At 34.4% G+C, this 21,365-nt stretch overlaps 3 protein-coding genes across 4 annotated transcripts; 2 read left to right on the forward strand and 1 right to left on the reverse strand.

Annotated features, from left to right (window-relative positions):
- Positions 1 to 298: 298 nt before the first annotated feature.
- On the forward strand, positions 299 to 17,173 carry LOC135803557 (very long chain fatty acid elongase AAEL008004-like). The gene is given in 9 exon segments (XM_065317207.1): positions 299 to 728; positions 10,959 to 11,033; positions 14,300 to 14,490; positions 14,561 to 14,641; positions 14,701 to 14,746; positions 14,749 to 14,862; positions 14,927 to 15,063; positions 15,278 to 15,463; positions 15,527 to 17,173. Coding segments are annotated over 8 exon segments (1,017 nt in total). The 5' UTR covers positions 299 to 728; positions 10,959 to 10,972; the 3' UTR covers positions 15,728 to 17,173.
- Positions 17,174 to 17,227: 54 nt separating this feature from the next.
- Positions 17,228 to 18,438, forward strand: LOC135803558 (very long chain fatty acid elongase 2-like). Its single transcript, XM_065317208.1, has 4 exons — positions 17,228 to 17,407; positions 17,467 to 17,732; positions 17,798 to 18,097; positions 18,164 to 18,438. The coding sequence occupies exons 1-4, from the start codon at positions 17,347 to 17,349 to the stop codon at positions 18,398 to 18,400; spliced, it is 864 nt and encodes a 287-aa protein (XP_065173280.1). The 5' UTR covers positions 17,228 to 17,346; the 3' UTR covers positions 18,401 to 18,438.
- On the reverse strand, positions 18,376 to 21,175 carry LOC135803556 (peroxisomal acyl-coenzyme A oxidase 3-like). 2 transcript variants are annotated; one of them, XM_065317205.1, is made up of 7 exons: positions 21,024 to 21,175; positions 20,716 to 20,913; positions 20,360 to 20,665; positions 19,970 to 20,292; positions 19,631 to 19,913; positions 18,930 to 19,562; positions 18,376 to 18,864 (listed from the first exon to the last, which is right to left on the reverse strand). In XM_065317205.1, the coding sequence occupies exons 2-7, from the start codon at positions 20,830 to 20,832 to the stop codon at positions 18,478 to 18,480; spliced, it is 2,049 nt and encodes a 682-aa protein (XP_065173277.1). In that variant the 5' UTR covers positions 20,833 to 20,913; positions 21,024 to 21,175; the 3' UTR covers positions 18,376 to 18,477. The 2 variants fall into 2 exon arrangements, with proteins under 2 accessions (XP_065173277.1, XP_065173278.1); XM_065317206.1 differs by lacking the exon at positions 21,024 to 21,175 and having other exon boundaries at positions 20,716 to 20,920.
- Between the last annotated feature and the right edge of the window lie 190 nt (positions 21,176 to 21,365).

Consider the following 21,365-nt stretch of genomic DNA (forward strand, 5'->3'; position numbering starts at 1 on the left):
GTTTATACAAATCGATTTGTTTGATTTATTAGACAATTCAAACGGGTGTAGTGTAAATATTTGTTATTAATTGAGTTTTAATTACGTGATAATATAACCGGTGTGTGATATATACGCAAATTACGCATTTAAGTTGAATTGTTGAATTTTAAATAATTTATAAACATACATTGAGTTGAGTTGTGTTGAAATGTGTATATTTGGTTGCATATAGTTTTAAAATATATTCCCATACGTTCGCTTGCGTGCTTCGTGCGTATTCGTCTACACCCGTAGCAGATAAATACGCCGCACGGCACGAACCTAACCCAAAACGCGTCCGCTCGGGTTCGGCGACAGTCAGTTGTTTCCCGGTTGCCGTGGTTGCACCGTCGTCGGTATCAGCTCGCCGAAGCCTCGCGCGTCGATAATACCAACGCCAACCGACCGACACACACCAGGGTCTCCGGCGCGTGCGACACGCCTTGTTCGTTTGCAAACCTGCTTCCGATTTCGTCGGCGGCGGCATCGTGCGATTCAGTGCACATGACTTGGGCCGTTCGGGTGCGTTCGTGCACAGTGCTCAAAACGGCGCCAAGTTAACACCTAACACCCGAGTCTCTTGGTGAAAGGGGATGCTGTGACCATCATCAGACATAAACAACGTGCGAGTGTACATTTTACAATTAAACAATACACGACGACGAATAAATACAGTGCGACAACTTTATCTTCACTAAAAATATTCGGTGAGTACATAGATTTTCAGCGTGACGTCAGCAAACAAATTTTGTTTCATGACGAAAATTAACCTCTATTTCGTTAGAATGACGTCATAGGATAAAATATCTAGTGCAGCACGTGTTTTCTATGTAGAATAATTCAACAGGGGGTGAAATATAGTAGAAATTGTATTGATCACGGCCACGACGAAACGAGGAAAATATTATTACGTTTTTTTACTTCCTGTGTTGACATACATTGCTTGATTTTTACGCTGTTGATGCAATAGGTGCTAATTACCAGTGCGTGCATAAAAAATCGAGAAAATTACTAAATCACCGCAAATATTGACATCCACATGTAAATTATTACGCGTGAGCGTAAAAATCGTATGTTTTTACATACGTCATTGATGTTTTGTATTTTTGTGTGTTGTTGGTTGCATATGTTATATTGCACTGACGTCATGAGACAATGTTGGAGATTTAGCATCGAGCATAGGATTATGCACATTATGCACGGTAGGTGAATGTGATTAATTTATTATTGGTCAATTTCTCTTTATTCTTAGTATTAAATACTCGTACTAAGATGAAGGATTACTAAAATGCATTGAGAATTTCTCTGCGTTAGTCGTTAAATTTTGTTGGAATTAAAATTTAATGCAGGAAAATATTAAATCGCGAGTAAGTTGCTCTCGTTTCTGTTGTTTGCTGTAGTTGTGTAGCAAGTGGTTTTGCGCATGCGCCTTTTTTCTTTACTTTCGCACACGGCTAATCGCCGAGGAAGCAGCGCTCGCGTAACATACTTTTCGAAAATGCAACTTGCTGCACACGCGGTGTTTTATTTCGTTCATCGTTCAAGATATGGACTTTTTTTGAGTTGTGCTCGATTTCCAATTGTGATGAGGTTGCAGGAAAAATATCTACAGGATAATATTTTTTTAAATATTTTTTATTAAATGAATAGGTAATTATCGGTAGGTAAATATTGTAATTTTAATTGTAATTATAATTATAATTAATGTTTTTGAAAAAAATTTATTTCCTAGTCTAGACTTTTGTTGTTAGTTCTTTATTTTATTAGATTTTTATTATCATTAGTAAAAATATTTGGAAAAAATTTAATGGCGGAAAATCACCGGTTATCCACCGCTAATTATTGCGTGGAATGTTTTTGAAAATAATTAATAATGAATCATTTTACGAGTGTGCATGTGCATAAAAATGGGCGGTGAGAACAATCGCTTATTTCTTTTGTTTATCAATTTGTCGGAGCGCTAATTGTCATCATCGTTACGTATTCACGCACGTACCTTAGTAGTGTGGTGATAAAACCTGCTGTGGTAAATTTTACTTTATTTTTATTTTTTGGTAACGTATAAAGTGGAAAGTTAAAGTCAAGTTGAACTTAAACTTAAACTTCAGTTTTCGCTGCGCTTCGCTTCGGTTCTTATTAACATTAGCAAAACAAGTTGTTTTAAGTTTTAAGCGGCATGAGCGCACGAGGAATGCGGAGTCAATTAAGCTATTAATAGAGCATGCGGGTTGACTTGGAATTGTGATCGGGACGACGAAATTTATATCAATATAGGTACAAGAGTACAAAAGTGCAGAAATAATTAAATTGATTGACATAATTTTGTAAATTGCACTAAAAAAGTATAAATAATTATGTAATTTTTAATTGTGTAGTTTATTCATGTTAATAATTTGCATAATTAAAAAAAAACAAGCGATTATTTAAGTAGTTATAGCACGTTTTACATATTTTTTGTTAGTGTGGATAAAGTTTAGTATTTTATTGACATATAGAAGCATGCATTGTGTGTTTTTACATCAATAATAGTATATTAAGTATCAAGTGAGTTAAATGACAGTTTAGTCAAGTAAAGTACTTTAGTCACGGCTTTTAGTCACGTACATGACTAAAATGTCACTTTTCAAGTCATGAAATCGAGTAAATCGCGAAAAAAGCAGAATTAATTATGTAATTTTTAATTGTGTAGTATATTCATGTTAATAATTTGCATAATTAAAAAAAACAGGCTATTATTTAAGTAGTTATAGCATGTTTTTCATATTTGTTTAAAGTGTGGATAAAGTATAGTGTTTTACTTGCATGTAAAGGCATGTATTATGTGTTTTTACATCAATAATAGTATATTAAGTGTCAAGTAAGTTAAACGGCATTTTAGTCACGAGTAAAGTACTTTAGTCACGGCCTTTAGTCACGTACATGAGTAAAGTGCCACTTTTCAACTCATGACATCGTGTAAAACATGGAAAAAGTATAATTAATTATGTAATTTTTAATTATATAGTTAATTATTGTTAATAATTGGCATAGGGTGGGTGCACCAGTGCCGCACCAGGCACCAGTAGTGCACCATTTCCACTTTCACTTTAAAATATTAACGTTCTGTCGAATTTTCCGCCACTTTTTTTATATTTGATAGAAATGCCGTACTTCTACGAATCATATAATCGTAAAAAAAACCGACAAATTCGCCATCCACATCAGTTTTTAAAGCAAAATGCGTAACAAGAATCGTGCACTTCGTTTAGAGCGGCCATTCTAATAAGCGACACGTCGACGGAAAGTTTTCTTAATTCTGTTTAAATCTTTGTTTATATCAATTTCTGTAACCGCTTTTCTAATCAATTGCGTACTATGGACTGTGAAGCATTAATATTACGTTTTATTTAATCTGAAAATGCTAATTTAAATCATTAATTGCCATTGGTAAACTACTGGAACACGAATTGAATGATTTTCCAGTAATATACCATTTGGTCTACAACTGGTGATTTAGCTTTTGATATTTTTTTCTTTTTCTCTTACATTTAGGTTTACTTTATGTTGCAATAAGATATTATAACAAAAAGAATACCATTATTCACAATGTTCCAGTTGTAGACCAGTGGTTTACTACTGGTAGTATCCGTACCACGGATTTATTCCAGTAACTGACCACCTACATTTTTTATACACAATGCCACCGAAACGAACATTTTTAACTATAAGGAGAAAAATGTGTTAAAAGCGATAAATGAAATAAATAAAGGTGCAAAATTGAAGAAATATGTCAAAAATACAACATACCCCACACTACGGTCATAAATAAAATAAAGTTAATACAATAATAAATAATATTTTTTTCCGAAGTACTTTCATGGTTTTCTATTTATTTTAATTTATTTTATATTAATTTTTTGATTCATGTTAATTCATAAATATTGTGTTATAACTATGACACTTGTGTAAGTGATACAAATTTTTGTTAATTATCTAGTTCTTAAACTAGTTAACAACATTATGAGCCTTGTAGCATTTAAATATTACTTGAAACTTGTAGACTGATTAAAAGTTGTGATGATTACTACATAAAAAGGAGTGGTTCACTATTGGCTCAACGTCTGGTCTACTGCTGGTACAGTCTGGTCAACCTTAGGCACATTGCGATTTTCCACATTTATTGTTAAATAACCAAAAACGTAACAGCTATTAAGCAAATTTGAATAAGCTACATGATTCTATGGTAGACAAGGAGTATGTAATCCTTTTTTTGCAATGATTGTTGTAATAATTGAGTCACAATATCAAAATTACTTTCAAAATGTCGCTTAATTGGTTTGTTACTGGTGCAGTCACCCTAATTAAAAAAAAAATTAATTATTTAATCAACAGAAGCATGTTTTCATGTTTTTTGTAATCGTGTATAAAGTCTGGTATTTTATTTGCATGTAAAATCATGCATTATGTGTCTAAACATGAATAAAATAGCATAATGCATGTGTCATGGAAATATAATGTATTGCCAACGATGAGAATCCAAAATAATCAGTTTGTGGAAGCGAACGATGAATCACGGCTTCGACTAGAGTTTGCCGCCCCCACTTTAGGAATCACTAGTAGAGATAGGCACATTATTAGTCACTTGTTATATAAAATAAAATTCCGAATGTTTATTTACTATTTCATAATTTCACTTTAAAGTATGAGTAGCTATACTCGTAGATTAGAATCAATTGAAATTGATGACGACTTTGAATGACATAAAAATTGATCGGGTTTTTTCTATGCGTGTAATCCGGATAATCACATGACAATAAAACGTGTAATGTCTTATCTTATCAGATAATCACATGATTTATCATATAAAACATAGCTTCTTATGCGAGTTTCGTCTTTAAACGATGATTTAAGCTTAAAAATCGATGTTTTAGTTTAAAATTTTGATTTTTTTATTATTTAACTTCTTTGGCATCCTGATACCCAATTTATTTGGGGTGTAATTTAATATTCTGCTAATTACACGAATAATTAAAGTTTAGATTTGCTTAAAATAAAAAATAATTAAAAATAATCGCTTAAAAACGCTGATTTAGGCATAAAAACCTTTAAAACTTTTTAAATTTTTTTAAATTTAACTTTTTCAACGCGCAAATTTATTATTATTTATCAAGGCTTTCGAATCCAATTTAATTATTAGCCTGTGGGACGATGAATGCACAAAAATCATTAATTTAACCGATTGGAGTTTAGTGAAGGCCATCTGCTTGCGCTTGTTGACACGTTGAGCGCATGTGGCGGAAGCCTAAACCGCACAAATCGTCAATGAATATCCAAATCCATTCCATACCGCACATACCAGTGCCGCATGCATGCGAAATGCTCCTCGTATTTTAGCATTAAACACAAATGATTAGGATTTGAGTTTTAGTTTTCCACTTGGCATTCGACGCCTGGCGCCGCGGCGCATTATTTAGGTCAAGGCTCTGTATGCGCCTCCCAGGAGTTGTTCCTCGGCGCTCCCTACTCACCTAACTAGCAACTAACAACTAACACTCCTTGTTTTCTCTCTGTCTGATAGAGTTTTTGTTTTGTTTTGGTTTTAAATTAATTATGCGTTATGACAACTTTGCGCCCTGCGCGCGAACTACGAACCCCTGTTTACATTGTCTGTGCAATCAGACAAACACGAATTTACAATGTTAATGATCGCGAAATGAATAAAGCATAATGCACTTACAAAAGTAGGATGAGTATTTTTGTTGTGTGTTGTTTTGCGGCGAACGCGGAAGAGTCATGAGTATGCAAATTGTTCCATTTCATGCAAATTGAAATGAAAATTGAAATTATTTGCTAGGTAAGTGACGCACCGGCGCAGTAGTGCAAGAATACGACGAAAACAATAAGTGCATAAGTGATGTCGATTAATTATTAATTAGATGGGTGACAAGAGGTTTCTTACATCGTGGTTGTGCATGAATAAGTAAAGAATCATTTGTGGAAATACCACAAACTTACGTAGAGAGTTTTTTTTTGAGATTTGTTGTTGTTTTTGATAGTTGCACAAATTATCAATTAGTTTAACAATGTGAAGAGTCAATCAATTATAGTAACGAGTAGTTTCTACCAATTTTTTAAAAATAGTTGGTAAAAATGTAAAAAATGTTTTTTTAAAAATAATTTTGATGTTTTTTATGATTTTTTTGATTAAACAATTTATTTTATAGTTTTTTTAATTAAATTTTAAATTCTATTACTTTTTCTCTCTAAAAACTTCAAAAAATCTATTTTTCTTAGCTTTTACTTGTCACCAGAATAAACTTTTCTATAATTTGTTAAAAATTAAATAATTTTGATGTTGATTTTCTTAGTTTAATCAATTTTTCTTCTGCTTATTAAATTAAATTAATAATTTAGGTTATGTATACTCTTGATTTTTATCAATTTTTTCCTCTAAACGCTTGAAAATAATAACTTTTTGACTTTTACTGCGGTAATGTTAGTTTTGTCGCAACATTAAATCGATTCAACTAGAAATATTCAACCGTTTTTACTTTTATTTTGTGTGCTTCTGAAAACTACGATTATCAGGGCGAATATTGTTTCGTGTTGCGGCTGTGCTGCCGTGTGCGTTTATCATGTTACTTTGTTACTTCACTTAGCGCTCTTGTTACCCGCGTGGCTCACGCGAAATGATCCACAATCCACACGAAATTCAAATATTATCTACTCCTACACATTGTTTTCCGAAACATGTTGTCGTTGATAATCGTCAACGAAACAAACACTTATAAGTAATATAAAATGTAGAAATATTGAATTGCGTGTGTTGTGTTGTATTCTGTGTGTTTAGTTAGTAAATTCAAATCAGTTTGAAGGATCTGGTCATGTTTTAGTATCTTTTTTGTATTTTTTGTGTTTTTGGTGTTTTGGAATGAATTACATTTGGGAATTCACTCACCATTAAAGGTTTGAATTGGGCGCTCTCTGCATGATTTATTCATGCGGTGGTGTTGTGCTTTTTTTCTTCTTTTGTTGTGTTGTGTAGAAAAAAAGGGTGAAACGTAGAACATTATCGTGTTGTTTACCGTTTACGCTTGATTCCCAGAATTTCACGGTTTATTGATTTGATTTCATCGGTGAATAAAATCCCTACTAATATTATAAATGCGAAAGTGCTGATGTTTGTTACACTTTCACGCGAAAACTACTTAACTGATCATCATGAAAATTTGTACACGTATTCTTAGTGATCCCCGAATGGTTATAGGCTACTTTTTATTTAATAAAAAAATTATTTTTAAAATAAAATAAAGAAATAGTTTAGCCAATAATACCTCTGCATCTGGCTATTTGACTACTTTAACGCCATCTAGCATTCCAGCAATGAAGCTCAAACCTAAGTACTATAGTACCATCACACTGTATTATCACACTGTATTACCGACAGCTACGTCAACATCAAATCCAATTGACTACACTATGGAGACTGTACACTATACTTCCATAGACTATACTTTCAGCCATTTTAAACTTCCCGCCATTCTACTTCATTGTTACTTCTTCTGTGACTACAGACGCGTACGGAAGCAACTTCATTATTTTAGATATTCGCGTGCGAAGCCGCGGGTTAAAGCTAGTATATAATACAACGACGTCTTTCTATAACAACCAGAAATTTTTATGAGGGTGTAGCGAGGTGTCGTTACATAAAGAAACAAAAAATAACTAAATATTGGGATTTTACGCGGATAGGCTACTGTTTAATCTTTTGTTTAGTGGTTATAAACTCATTTACTCTTGTAAAATTGCCGGTAAATATTTCCTGAAGTCAAAATATGAATTCCGCGTCGCTTAGTTGTATTCACTTGTGTTATGTTTAAATGATTTTGTTGTAACTGCTTGTGCAACTCAACAAATTAGCTGAAAAATCGTGTTTAAGTTATAAAAGTTTGCATTGCAATTTGTAGAGATGTTGGGATCATAATTACAACAATATTTCAAATTCTACAATATTCTAGCTCATAATTGCTAAAAATTAAAATATTTTTCGTCGTTACACAAAGGAAATTAATTTAAAACAATCAAATTGTACATATTTCTTCATTATCTGGGGTTTGTCGATAAATCAAATAACTTTAAACTTTTAAACCATTTCACCTGTGCTTCTAAACTTAAAAAAACAATAGAATGGCATATTTCAACAAGTAAAAATTACAATATCCACCATATTAATATCTTGTCATCGATTTGGTAAGTTTACGACCGCAGGAACCGCAGTTCACTTTCGATTCATTAGCGATTCAATTCAAATCGAACGTTGACACACTAAACGAAATACTTTAAGGTCAGACGGCCGTTATATAAGCGTGGTAATTTTGGTGATTTACAAATTTACACAATTCCAGCCATAATTCGCTCCACAAACAAAACATTTTCAAATCTCGCGCAAATCTCATTCTTCCACAATATTTCAAAATTTGATATTTATAAAATGAGTAAATATCTGCCTCGAAGATATCTCCTATTGCGACAATCCATACAATATAATATTGTACGTGTGGTTTGTTGCACTACTTGTTCATCACACGCGCCTGGCTATTATTATTATTATCATTGCACAATAAGAACTAAACAGAAAGCACCACCGACCAGCTAACCACAGCACACGCGTATCAATCGTATTTTGCAATGGTAATTTTAGTAATAAATATTAGTGGTTCTTTTTTCTTCTGTGTTTATTATTATGGTTATTATTGAATTAATTGCAGACAAGTGTGGAGTTGTAACGTGTAGCAATCTGACATTTTTGCGACACAGAAAAAAATTCGACATGTGTTGCAATTTTCCCTAATTATTGACACTGTACGCTCGTAATTAGTCATTAGACAAGAGAATTAATTGTTTTTACTGTTTTCGTTGAATTAACCAAATGTTAGCGGTGAGTTTTATGGTGTCAAGTTAAATACTTTGCTGTTATTTAATTATTCGTATTGTGAGTGAGTGTTTTCTTGATTTCTTCATTTCACAATGCGATTATTTGTTTAGAAATTTAATTTTTGTCTTATCTGGGTTAATTCTAAGTGTAATTACAGTTCTTTTTACGTACATTCACCGTGGTAAATTATTTTACCCACAAATAATAGACTATTTTTAAAATTTATAATTTATGTTTGTTTGTGTCACAATAACACAAAAACCACTCAATGAATTTTTATAAATTTTGGTTTGGAAATACTTTAGACTTAGGAGAATGACATAGGCTACTTTTTATTCCAAAAATTTATCTCAAAGGGTGAAAAATAAGGGATGAAAGTTAATATTTAAAATTTATAAAATATTTTTATTTGAAACCCTATAAAAATACTTTTAATGAAAGGGTTGAACCAATGAACACGTTAAGGCCTCATTAACTGATGTTTATAGAGTGTAGTGTGAATGTAGTACACGCACGATGCGATGGAGATGAAAATTTCGATGCCTATTAAATATCGATTTGTCCTGGAGTGACCTTATTACAGCAGCGGCGTGTGTCACGCTGCGTATGCCAACTGCCACGTGAAATCAAATCAAATTATGGTGGCATACTTGCACAAACATAAATATAAAATATATATATTATATAGGTGTATTGGAGAATTCGGAGATTTGGTAAATGGACTTTGAACAGTTTTCATTAAGGGATAATGTTGTGTTTACGCTTTCAAGCTTGATCCTTTTTCATCTAAATCCAATTAAGTTTAAAGCTCAATCGGGTAATTTTATTTGAAATAAACTTAGTTGGTTGGTTGGTTAGACTTATTTCTGTGCTATTAAAATGGCGCTAAAATCACTAGGTAGTGTATTTATATAGGTTTTAAATTGTTTGGTTTTATATTTTATTTATATGTTACTAAAATGGCGGAAAAAATATTAATCAATGATTGTTTAGGGTTTTACAAGTATTTCGATAGGTTTCTACATATTTTTGAATTAAATTTTATTTAGAAGCTATTAAAATGTCGGAAAACAATGTTTTTTGTCCATGTAACAACTACAAAAGATTAAACAGTTGCCTGTCCACGTAAAATCTCAATATTTAGTTATTTTTTATTCTTTGATGTAACAATAACGCGCTATAACGAGATAGAAGTGAATTTGAGCAATAAATATGTCAAAATCATAACCAAATTATACCATTTATCAATTAGGTACTTGTTCTGCGCTGCACTTGTTGTCTTTCACCATTCATCATACCAACATACATTCGCCGTGCACCTAGTTGTCTAGCATTGATTGCGTTAGCAATGTTAGCATTCGCGAAACGCGCGCTCCGTGACACAGATTCCCAGGCGAATGCAACGTGCATCTGCACGAGAAATCTCGGCAATACTCAATGCAAAATGTAAAACGTAAAATGCAACTTGCTCTACAATCAGACACGGATGCACGCGCCTATAATATATATGTGCTAGGTATAAGAATTAATAAACTAATCGCTTACTAATTAATTAATTGTTTCGTACATTTAAATATTTATCGGTTAACACGATTGACGCACGCACTTTACGCCGAATACTCTCTGGTATTTTAATAATTCATTAACTGTACATTAATGAATCATTAACAGCGTAATTTTGGTGTATATTGACGTAGGTTATTTTACTTTACCGAAATAATTGTAAATTAAGTATTAAGTGGTTAAATGGGAGTTTTAGTCACGGGCGTTTAATCAATTGAATGTTTAACATCGTTTAGCCACATGTTGCTTACACTATTTTTTCTACTTCTACTTTATTCTTTATTTCTAATGTCTTGAGCTGCAGTGTAGGCAAATGCGCAGGCGCAAGTTCCACCCCGTGACTAAAGTCCATGACTAAAGTACTTTATTCACGGTTTTGTCCATCCGCGTTTAAAATATCAATATTTAGTGTCTGAAAATCGTGAAAAAATTGAAAATAACCTTTTCTTATTTGTTTCAGAATCACACCGCAAGATGTCGCATTTAGTCACAGAAATAATCGACACATACCATGACATATTGGAGAACAAAAGTGGTAAGTTCCAAACTCTAATTTTTGACGTAGATAATTACTTCACAAGATTGCAAAAGTTTACATACAAAACACGCCGCCGAAACTGATTGCTACCTTTGCCGCAACGGATTTGTGTCATGCGTTTACAAGCTCATTAATGTTCACCAGTTATTATTACTCACACGTCAAATAAAAGTTTCCTGCACTATACCTGGCCATACACAAGTTGGACTATGTTGGACTTGCGATATAAGTATCGAACATACAAAAATTACATACAACTTGACGAGTGAAGAAGTAGAAAAAACGGTTGCAGTTTTTTTACATCCCGCAATATATTCACTTTCACTTGATATTTGCTCACTCATTTGCGCCTCGGATGTTTTTACGGTGTCGTATGATTTTTTTTTACGTTAATGCAACCAACAAGAATGAAGAAAGCACGAAGCGCATTGCGTAACAGGACCGGACTTGTCGGAACTTGTCCGACGCAGCCGGTGCATGAAGTCAAATTAAATTAAATTAAAGAAATCATCAATTGTTGATCCACAATCAACAATGTGCATGTAGCAATTAAATTTAATAAAGGTAATAGATGGCGTTACGTGCGTTATGTTGCATTGTCAGAAAATTATAACCTTGATTATTTTAGTTTTTGCGATTTGAGAAAAATTTACTAACCTTTCTTCATGTTTCTTTAGTTTGGGTGAAAGAAAGGCTTAAATAACATGCGTTCCACATAAATTTTTTATTAATGGTTGGATATTAACATTATTACTATTTTTATGCGTGATATGAAAGATATTGCGTTGCGCGTTTCTGGTTGCGTTTTTTTTCGTTTAGTATATTTTTTGTAGGTGAAGCGATTATGCAACCTTGTGTCAATTCAATGTTATGTGCCACTTTGCGGCCGGTTTCCTCTACGCCGAGTCATTCTCGCACTTTCTTCATAATTGCCTCATATCCAAGCATGGCTCGTCTCTTCACCGCTTGTTCTCGCATGATATATGTGCGCGGCGTGCTCTCAAGGAGTTTCAAACACTTTTCGGCTGCGATCACCTTCGATTTCTTTTAGGAATTTCTTATTCAAGATTTTTTTTTCTCGCGTGTGTGTCGTGTATGTGATAGGTGTTTACTATAAAACTGAATGAAAGGAATCAGAGACGAGTGAAATTGAATTTTTTGAAGTAGTGATTTGCCAGATTACGAGATGACACATTCGGAAGTTTATTGTGCAAGTATCGGAAAAAACCGTGCGGAATATTTTCCATTGCGAATTGCATGTTGCATAATTATTTATTGATGATTTTGATATAGATTTATCTGGTGTCATCTGGAGGCGAGATATTGTCGACTAGACGATTGTTCATTCATTATTTAGAGGGGATATTAATCGATATTTAGTTGAGAAACTAATTAAAAGGAGGTTAAAATATCGGATTTTAGTTTAATATACAAGAAAAGAGTTTAAAAATAATTTATAATAAAAAAATCATTGAAAATCTTTTAAATTACTTCATTTTTTTAATGTTTTTGTAAAAAAATTTTGGTATTTTATTATTGTTATTAAAATTAACTTAATTTAAATTAATTTTACTGCTTCCACCTTTAAAGTATTAGTTTTTCTACGGTTTTGAGACACAAAAAGTGGTAGTTTAAACACGGATAGCTAAGGTAGTGACTAAAGTACTTTATTCACGGGTTTTTAGTCACGGGGTGGAGCTTGCGCCTGCGCATTTGCCAAAAACTAACAAATATTGTTTTTACTAACAATTGCAATTAATTTATTTCATTTATTTAAATTATTATGATGTAATTGAACGTTTTTTGTTATTTTTCCTATTTTACAATTAATTAATAACAATAAAATTAATTCTGCTAGTTTTTCACGAAATTTCAATTGAATAATAGACTTTTTTCCTTTTAAACATATATTTTAAAAACCCACAAGGTGTAGCAAAACGTTTTCAATTTCGTTGCGCTGTGATTAGTTTTTAATTACCGCTGATTTCGTAACTACTACGCTACTACGCGCAGTTTAGCAACGCAAGCAGTCACAGTCATTGTACTTACTCACCCAATACCTACATTTTGTTTAATTGCACTACATTACGCTGTCATTGCAATATATTTTACATTTGACTAATTAAATAACAATTTACGTTTATTTCATTTCATTCAAAACTCAAATCCTTTTCATTGCACCCAAAATTCATTTATTTTTAGTTTTTAGTTGTTTGTTGCATTTTATAAAAATATTACGTAATTGTTTATTATGGAAGCTGGAAGCTAAATGCAATGACACGCAAATTTTTTTGCTTTAAAACTTGTGAAAGCGTTTATAAGTTATTTTTAATTTTTAGTTGAATTATTACTTCATCTACAATTGCTCGCTACTTAGTAATATTTTGACCTATTATCGTCGTTAATATTTCACGGTGAAATCAATTGCGATTGAGTTTTTTGTCGCTGCTCGGCCGGGACGTGACGAAATTGATCAAACATTACGCGTAAAAATGTCGACTTTCGTCTCCGACTTATGCAAATCTCATTCAAAAAGCGCAGACAAAAAGAAAACGCAAGGAAGGACGCGCGGCGCACGCATTCCAGTGGTGAAATTTTGCCCGATACGATTACATATCATCTTCAAAACATAAAAAATTATAATTTAATATTAAATCCATTCGTTTATTTACATCCAACGGATGTGATATACTATTAGCAATAACCCAAAATTACTTTGGTGACCATTTCTGGTTAACGTAGGCAACTTATCGGTCATTATGCGCGTCGTGTCGCGTATTTCATACGTGATTTATCGCCTTTTAGGCCATGTGCATTCTTTCACGTTAGCAAATCGAATGTGATGCACATTAAATCACTTATTGCCTACTTTTCTTCCGGCCCAAACAAAACACATAACTTTTCATGTGAACTTGGTTGCCTATATTAAACCTACAACTGCGCAGTTTTTTCTTCGTTATTTTCACACATCATTTGTGCAAACAATCAGTATTGATACTTCTCATCGGTTTGCTTGCACAATAGATGATTATTACCTGCGATGGAGGAAGTTTGAAGTTCCAAGTTCGAAGTTTACCGAGAATATTAACTGCCAAGGTTGCGATTTATGTTTTTTTTCGCGGAGCGAGCGTTAGCTTTCAAAACTTTTCAAATTAAAAATGCCACGCGCGTTTTACGCGAAATAAAAAACACGAAACGTGTAAATACTACGCGATTGTTCGTTTTTTTTTCAAATGTTAATGCAGCGTTTTGTTTGGTTTTAGATCCGCGCGTCAGCGACTGGCCGATGATGTCCAGCCCGCTGCCGACGCTCGGCATCTGCATGTTCTACGCGTACTTCTCCAAGGTGCTGGGACCAAAGATCATGGAGAACCGGAAGCCGCTGAATCTACGCGGTGTCCTGGTTGTCTACAATCTCATCCAGACGATATTCAGCGCATGGATATTCTATGAGGTAAATAGCGCCACCTATGCATTAATATTTCAGCTATTTTTATTAATTTTTATTTTTTATTAAATTTTAGTACCTGATGAGCGGATGGTGGGGCAGTTATAGCTTCAGGTGTCAACCTGTTGATTATTCCACGAATCCAATGGCAATGCGCGTAAGTCCACGCATATTTTTAGGGTTATGTTATTTATTAGTGTATTTTATGCCCGATAGATGGCGAGAACGTGCTGGTGGTATTTCATCTCTAAATTTACGGAGTTTTTGACACGCTGTTTTTCATTCTACGCAAGAAGAACAGCCAGGTGTCGACGTTGCACGTTATCCACCATGGATGCATGCCGTTCTCGGTGTGGATGGGCATGAAATTCGCTCCAGGTATAAAAAATGCAACCAAATATACAATCATGCAATAGTGTTATAATGTATTTTATGATTATAGGTGGACATAGTACATTCTTTGCATTGCTCAACACTTTTGTGCACATCGTTATGTATTTCTACTACATGCTGTCGGCCATGGGCCCCGAATACCAGAAGTACATCTGGTGGAAGAAGTACCTGACCAGCTTCCAAATGGTGTGTATTAATACTTTTCGGTTGTAATTTGTTTTAAATTGCTTAAATGGCAATGAATATTGTATTCACGTTCTGCGCGTCTTCAACCGTGAACTGTCAATCAACGTAAATATTCATTGACATTGGAATTTTGAACACATTATTCACGTTGGTCGTTGATCATTAATTTTCTGCAAAGTATTTTGTTTCATGAATAATAATTTTTTGCTTTCAGATTCAGTTTGTGATGATTTTCACTCATCAATTCCAATTACTGTTCACCGAGTGTAATTATCCGAAAATTATCATGGTCTGGATCGCCCTGCACGGCATGATGTTCTTGTTCCTCTTCTCTGATTTTTATAAAACCAAATATGCGGGCACGAAAACCGCCGTACGACGAAATCAAGGATTTTGCATGGTATGCAACTCAAAATACATCAATTTATATATATGGTTTATTAATGTGTATGATTGGTTGCAGCCAGTGGAAGTCAATCAGGACGAGCGTTCGAATGGCACTTCAAAGTCACTCACCAACTCGTACCTGCAGACGGACATCGCCAAGACTTATCAGGCGTGTTATTCCAACGGTGTAAATAATGGTTTCGTCAGCCAGGAGATCAAAAATCGCGCCAACGGCAAAAACACCACAAGGCGTACTAGATTTATATTTATAGGTTAACCGAGCGATCAGTTTTTGCCCGCAATGGCGGCGGCAAAGTAACTTATTATTAAGTGCGCGGTGACTTTCTTAGCATTTAATACACACACACAAACACAACTAAATAAATAAAGAAAAAACAACATCAACAAAAGCGAACACACACAAAATATGTAACAGATAACTGCCATGCTGTTGTGGTCATCTTTTACACTCACACTTAGCGGGAGTTGAAATTTTTTACTACCGGTGATGTTAGAGTTGTGGTTATGTTACTGTGCGTGTGTCCAACTACAACTGATTTTCGGTTATTGCGCTCAATTTAGTTCTTTGCACGTCTGGTTCTCAGGGCTGAGGGGAGTTTGCAAGTCATTTTATTGTCGCGGGACGGAAGGCGTGGGTGGATTTTAACTGTTGTAGCTTAAGTCAAAACTTTGTACATTAACACACAGAAGAAACTACTTTTATGTATTATGTTTAGTTTTTAAACTAAGTTGAATTGTCGAAAGTCAAAAGCACTTCGATTAGATGATAAGAAAGGAAATCTCTATTTGTTATGTACTATTTTTTGTTGGGGTGCTTTTGATTATTTATTTTTTATGCGTAAGTGTATTTTATTCTACAATTCTTAAGAACAACAAATTCGGAGGGGAGGATTTAAAGAATTACTACTACTGTTGCGAAAAAGATGAATATTTATATATTTAACTGAAAAATTGATAAGATTATTAGTGTTTTGTTTCGATGTGAAGCCATCAGTGCCTACGAGCTGTTTAATGCCAAATGTTATGATTTCTTGTGTTGGCAAACCGTTCGTTGAAATAATTGCAAGCGACAAATCGACGCACAAATCATAGGAAAGTGGGGATGTAGTAATAAAACATAACGTGTAAACCTATTTTTGACCATTCGACATTGTGGTGCAGGTAGAGAAGCAGGTTTTGTTTGTTGTTTGTGTAAACATTGCGTTTTGTGCATCCGACGCTTCATTTCAAGCAATACTTCCACGTATGTAAGTGTGTCATGTATATTACGACGTTTTTAGACTTAAAATGTGTAAGAAAAAACTCGCTGTTGTGATCCCGCCTGCTAATTGAAGCGAAAATCCATTTTGTTGGTGCGCGCGTTGTACGCTTTTCTTAAGCAGTAGGTAATTACAGAAACTCTGATTGCGTCGTTTTCCGATTTGTAAAGTTTTGTTATCGATGTATTTTTATTATGAAAGGATGTAAATAGCATAGGGTTTAGTTTGTTATTCATTTTCTGCGAGACCACCGAATAATGCGAATTGAAATAATGAGTATTTTTGTAAAAATGCGCGGAATATACAGATTTATGACATTTTGAAAGTGGAACTTATAAGAGACAAATGCTATATCTATAAAAAAGAGAATTATTTAATGATCGAGAATTGAAATATTGAAATACGTCTATAAATTACAATAAAATTGCTTCTTATCAAACATACACCGCCATTTTTCAATGCGCAATGGGAATTAATCAATACATGTCGCTTAAAAACACGCACACAACATAAACAAGTCGGCTATGAAAACAAAAACACAAATTTGTGTTATTTTTCAATCAGCAATCAATTTTGACGCACTCCTAATAACAATACTCTTATAAATTGTGAAACAATGTGGGAAATATTTAACCACGCGATTCATCCATCTTTGCAAGTCTATTTAGGCCCACCAGGTAATTTATTTTCATGTTTTACTGATCATTATCAATTTTTGTATTTATTTCCATTACAGATCCACTCACTTCAAGTTGGTACTTGTTGGACACTCCATTGGCAATCCTAACAATACTTCCGTTGTACTTCATCACCATCTCCAACCTGAACAGGTTTATGACCGGACGTAAGGCATTGGAACTGCGTGGTATTCTGGTTGTGTACAACGTGTTGCAAGTGTTGTTATCGGCGTACATCTGTAAAGAAGTGCTGATGTCTGCTATTGCTGCAAGATATAACCTTGGTTGTACGCCGTTTAATACTTCAGGTCAAAATGGCGTCCGGGTATGTATTTATATAACTTTATATTATGTATCGAGCTGTATATGTACTAGCTTTTATTTTTGTAGATGGCGTCCGCGTTCTGGTTGTTTTACGTATCCAAGATGTTTGACTTGTTGGACACTGTATTCTTCGTACTGCGCAAGAAGGACAATCAAATTACGTTCCTTCATATGTATCATCATTCGTCAATGATTTTTAACTGGTATTTGGGGTTGTTGTACTCACCTGGTGGTCAAGCCTTCTTCAGTGTGTTGTTGAACTCGTTTGTGCATGTTATTATGTACACTTATTACATGCTAGCTGCGATTGGTCCAAGGGCAAGGAAATATTTATGGTGGAAAAGGTATCTTACACAGATTCAATTGGTAAGTTTATTTTTTACATTTATAAACTAAAGATTTCTTATTATTTATAATTTTATTATTCCACAGGCTCAATTCTTTTGTGTAAATATTCATCTGGCTGTTGGTTTGTACAACCGTTGTAAGGCGCCATTTTGGCTCAATTGCTTCACCATCACTTACGTCAGTACACTGGTTATCCTCTTCGCCAACTTCTACTACCAATCTTACAAGAAAGACCGAAATACAACGCCTGTCATAGAAGAAATCAGGGACAGAATTGATGTAAACGCAGGCGGTGATTACATTCACAACAAAATTTTGTAAAATTTATTATCGGTAAGTAAAGCACAAAAATATCATAAGTGTTGTGGTGTTGGTGCTTGTTAACAATTAATATTCAATCAAAGTTTCGATTGGTTGTGCATGATTTCCTGCCACCAAGTTGGCCGCGTCATATTATTCTTTCCGGTAAAGATGGCGCGTTGTAAATGTTGATAGACTTGTCCATCGGAATTGCCAAGCACCGAATTTAATAAATAATCGTGCGGGGCGATGACATCGACAAGTGCCACTGCATCGTCTTTAATGGCGGCCATGGCCCGAAGAATACTATCGTGTAATAGAGTACTATGCAAGTCGCTTACGAAATATGCGCCTTTATACAAGTGAGCGACGTGTTTTTCTAAATTAAACAACGCATATAGCGCAAAAACATTCTCCAACACTCGTTTTATTGCCACGTCGTTAGTGGATTCAATAAATACAAGAAATCTGTGCAGGAAATAATGCTGGAAGATAAAATTAAACAATTACTAACAAATTTAACAAACATGTAGTGGAAAATCGTGCTTACCTGTATATATACTAGTGTTAAGTCCTTAGCATAAAATATTTGATTGTCATTGCGCGCCCGGAAGGAGTCGCCATGTTGTTTAAGATTGTTTTGATATTTCTCTGCGGAGGACTTCAACAAATGGCAGATTAACCATTGATAAGTGTTTATTATCACATCGGGGCGCATCATTTCTTCTATACTTGTAACTTTGCACTTTAGGCTTAATATGGTTAATCCTTTGTTGAGAACGCTCACAGATTCATATGGGGAAGTTATGTGTTCCTTGTTCAATACCATCGGCCATAGTTTAAGCAGCCAGTTACTTGTCTGTTGTACAAGGACGTTGTTTTCTCCTTCGTATGTCATATTAACATCGTTATCATTACGGCAGTCACCTAATCGTGCTACTTTAAGATATCCGTGCCCGGCGCATGCCTCGCGACACTCCTGTAAGCCATCACGATGGAACCAAGACGAAAATGATTTACAGGCAGTTGAAATTGCATGAATCTCAATTCCGCGTTCGTGTTCATCAGGCCGGGGATTTCCGGAGACTATTTCGATTAAGGTGGCGGTGTTATCTGATGTTAAAAAGTATAATGCTACTTGATGCACGATGCAACCAGCTAGGTAGGGTAATAATCTATATTGCTATTGAAAAAAAGTTTAGTTTAGTAATATTATTTGATAGAAGTAATTGTTATGTTGTTATTAGTTACCTGTAGCTGATATTCTAGAATAGGTAACTCTTCGTTCGAGTCATCCGGTGAAAATTGTTTGCGTACAGCTGAATAACGCACGGCAATCGTGATTCCTTTGAGTAGAAACGCTAAACTGATCGAGGAGACATTCAATCGGTTTGATGTAATGGCATATAATGATGAACCAAAGCGTTTCTTTGGGTCTTTCATTTTTGGGATATAGACGCCATCATCGGTGACATCACAGTGTTTGTTTAAAAGTGCACTTTTTGGTACACGATAATTATCAAACATAATTACTCTAGAAGGTTTAAAACATTAAAAATTTGTTTATATTCTTTGTTAAAATGATATTACCCATTATCAATGCCATTCAAACCAATTTTATGCCCCATATCAGCAATTATTACTCCTGGTGAAGGCAAATGCGATTTAGTATCGCGAATTTCCACAACAAATTGATGAATTCCATGGCACACTTCATCTGATGTATATAGTTGAGCATACAACACTGCATGTGTAGCACATTGGCCTGCCATGCCACTCCAGCATTTTGCTGCTTCAAAATTTGGGGAATGAATTACAAAAGTCCTGGTTGTTTTATCATATGTAGCTCGGGTTTGCAGCATTTTTGTGTTGGATCCATGGCCGATTTCTGTCATGGCGAAACAACCTAAAAGCTAGTTAAATTTAAACATTATTTATGTTATTCTATAGAATATGGTTAGAGTTTAGCAATAGAATTACTTCATAGTTATCCGCCATGTGGGCGTAGTGTTGATGCTGCTCAGTGCCTAATGCGCGGATGACATTCGCAAATAAGCCGGTTTTGAGTCCTTCGCGTAATGTCACGCTGGGATTCCATTGAGTCATCGATTGCAGAGCGGCTGATAATTTCGGTGTGCCATCTAATGAATTAACGAGGTATAGTGCCTCGTATTTATCCAGGGATTTTTCTTTTAAAAGAGTATCACGTCGGATTTCATCTAGACTGAAGTCATCATCATGCGGATCAAATACTGGGTCACTTTGTAGGGCTTTTACTACTTCATTCTATGAAATTATTATTTCAGTCGCGATTTGGAATTAAAATTTTATTTTACCTTGAATATTATTATATCTTCCGTGTCCAGTAGGACTTTTAATTGTTTCCAATCAAACGATGCTTTCTTTCGGTATGCATCCAATGGCCCAGGTGGGAAATCATCCAATAACTCCATGTTTTTAAATTAATTTAAAACTTTTACCGTTAGATAAATTCTTTCACTCGTTGACTTTGTAGTTTGGCCTTTAGAGATGAACTGAAGTAGCAGAAGGTTACTTATTTAAATAAATCTATAGTAAATTCACTTATAAATTCAAATTATCACATATAAATGATAATGTGTGTATGTAGGCAATTTGATTTTACCTGCCGTCATCAGTTTGGCGGTGAACGACGCTGATTAATTGGAGTCGCACTAGTAAAACGCATGGATTAGGCCTAGAGTGGATGCCGGAATGAATGAATTGACTAGACTATAGATGGCTAGACGCAGATTAAACGGGTTTTTTCCAACAACGACCGCAATCTTATACTCACATTTCGCTGAGACACAAAATCGAATATTCGGTTCGTACCAGACTCCGAAAAGTGGCGGAAATTTACCGGCGTGTTGGAGTTGAACAGTCACGCCGGTCATGTTTCTTATCTGTTGTGTCATGAATAGCGAATTTAATGTGGCATTGCATAGTACATGTATCGTAATTAATA

The sequence above is a fragment of the Atheta coriaria genome, unplaced genomic scaffold (genome assembly GCF_025399875.1).
Source record: "Atheta coriaria isolate IRGN ID8LTWV9N9 unplaced genomic scaffold, Caltech_Dcor_3.1 hic_scaffold_3_pilon, whole genome shotgun sequence".
Classification (NCBI taxonomy): domain Eukaryota; kingdom Metazoa; phylum Arthropoda; class Insecta; order Coleoptera; family Staphylinidae; genus Dalotia; species Dalotia coriaria.

Bases quoted from the DNA above. Each gene is read 5' to 3' on its own strand.
- LOC135803558 (XM_065317208.1), top strand. From the start codon at position 17,347: ATGTGGGAAATATTTAACCACGCGATTCATCCATCTTTGCAAGTCTAT. The intron at 17,733-17,797 runs GTATGTATTTAT...TTATTTTTGTAG, and splicing joins CAGGTCAAAATGGCGTCCGG to ATGGCGTCCGCGTTCTGGTT. The intron at 18,098-18,163 runs GTAAGTTTATTT...ATTATTCCACAG, and splicing joins ATCTTACACAGATTCAATTG to GCTCAATTCTTTTGTGTAAA.
- LOC135803556 (XM_065317205.1), bottom strand. From the start codon at position 20,832: ATGGAGTTATTGGATGATTTCCCACCTGGGCCATTGGATGCATACCGA. The intron at 20,666-20,715 runs GTAAAATAAAAT...ATAATTTCATAG, and splicing joins AAGATATAATAATATTCAAG to AATGAAGTAGTAAAAGCCCT. The intron at 20,293-20,359 runs GTAATTCTATTG...AAATTTAACTAG, and splicing joins ACATGGCGGATAACTATGAA to CTTTTAGGTTGTTTCGCCAT.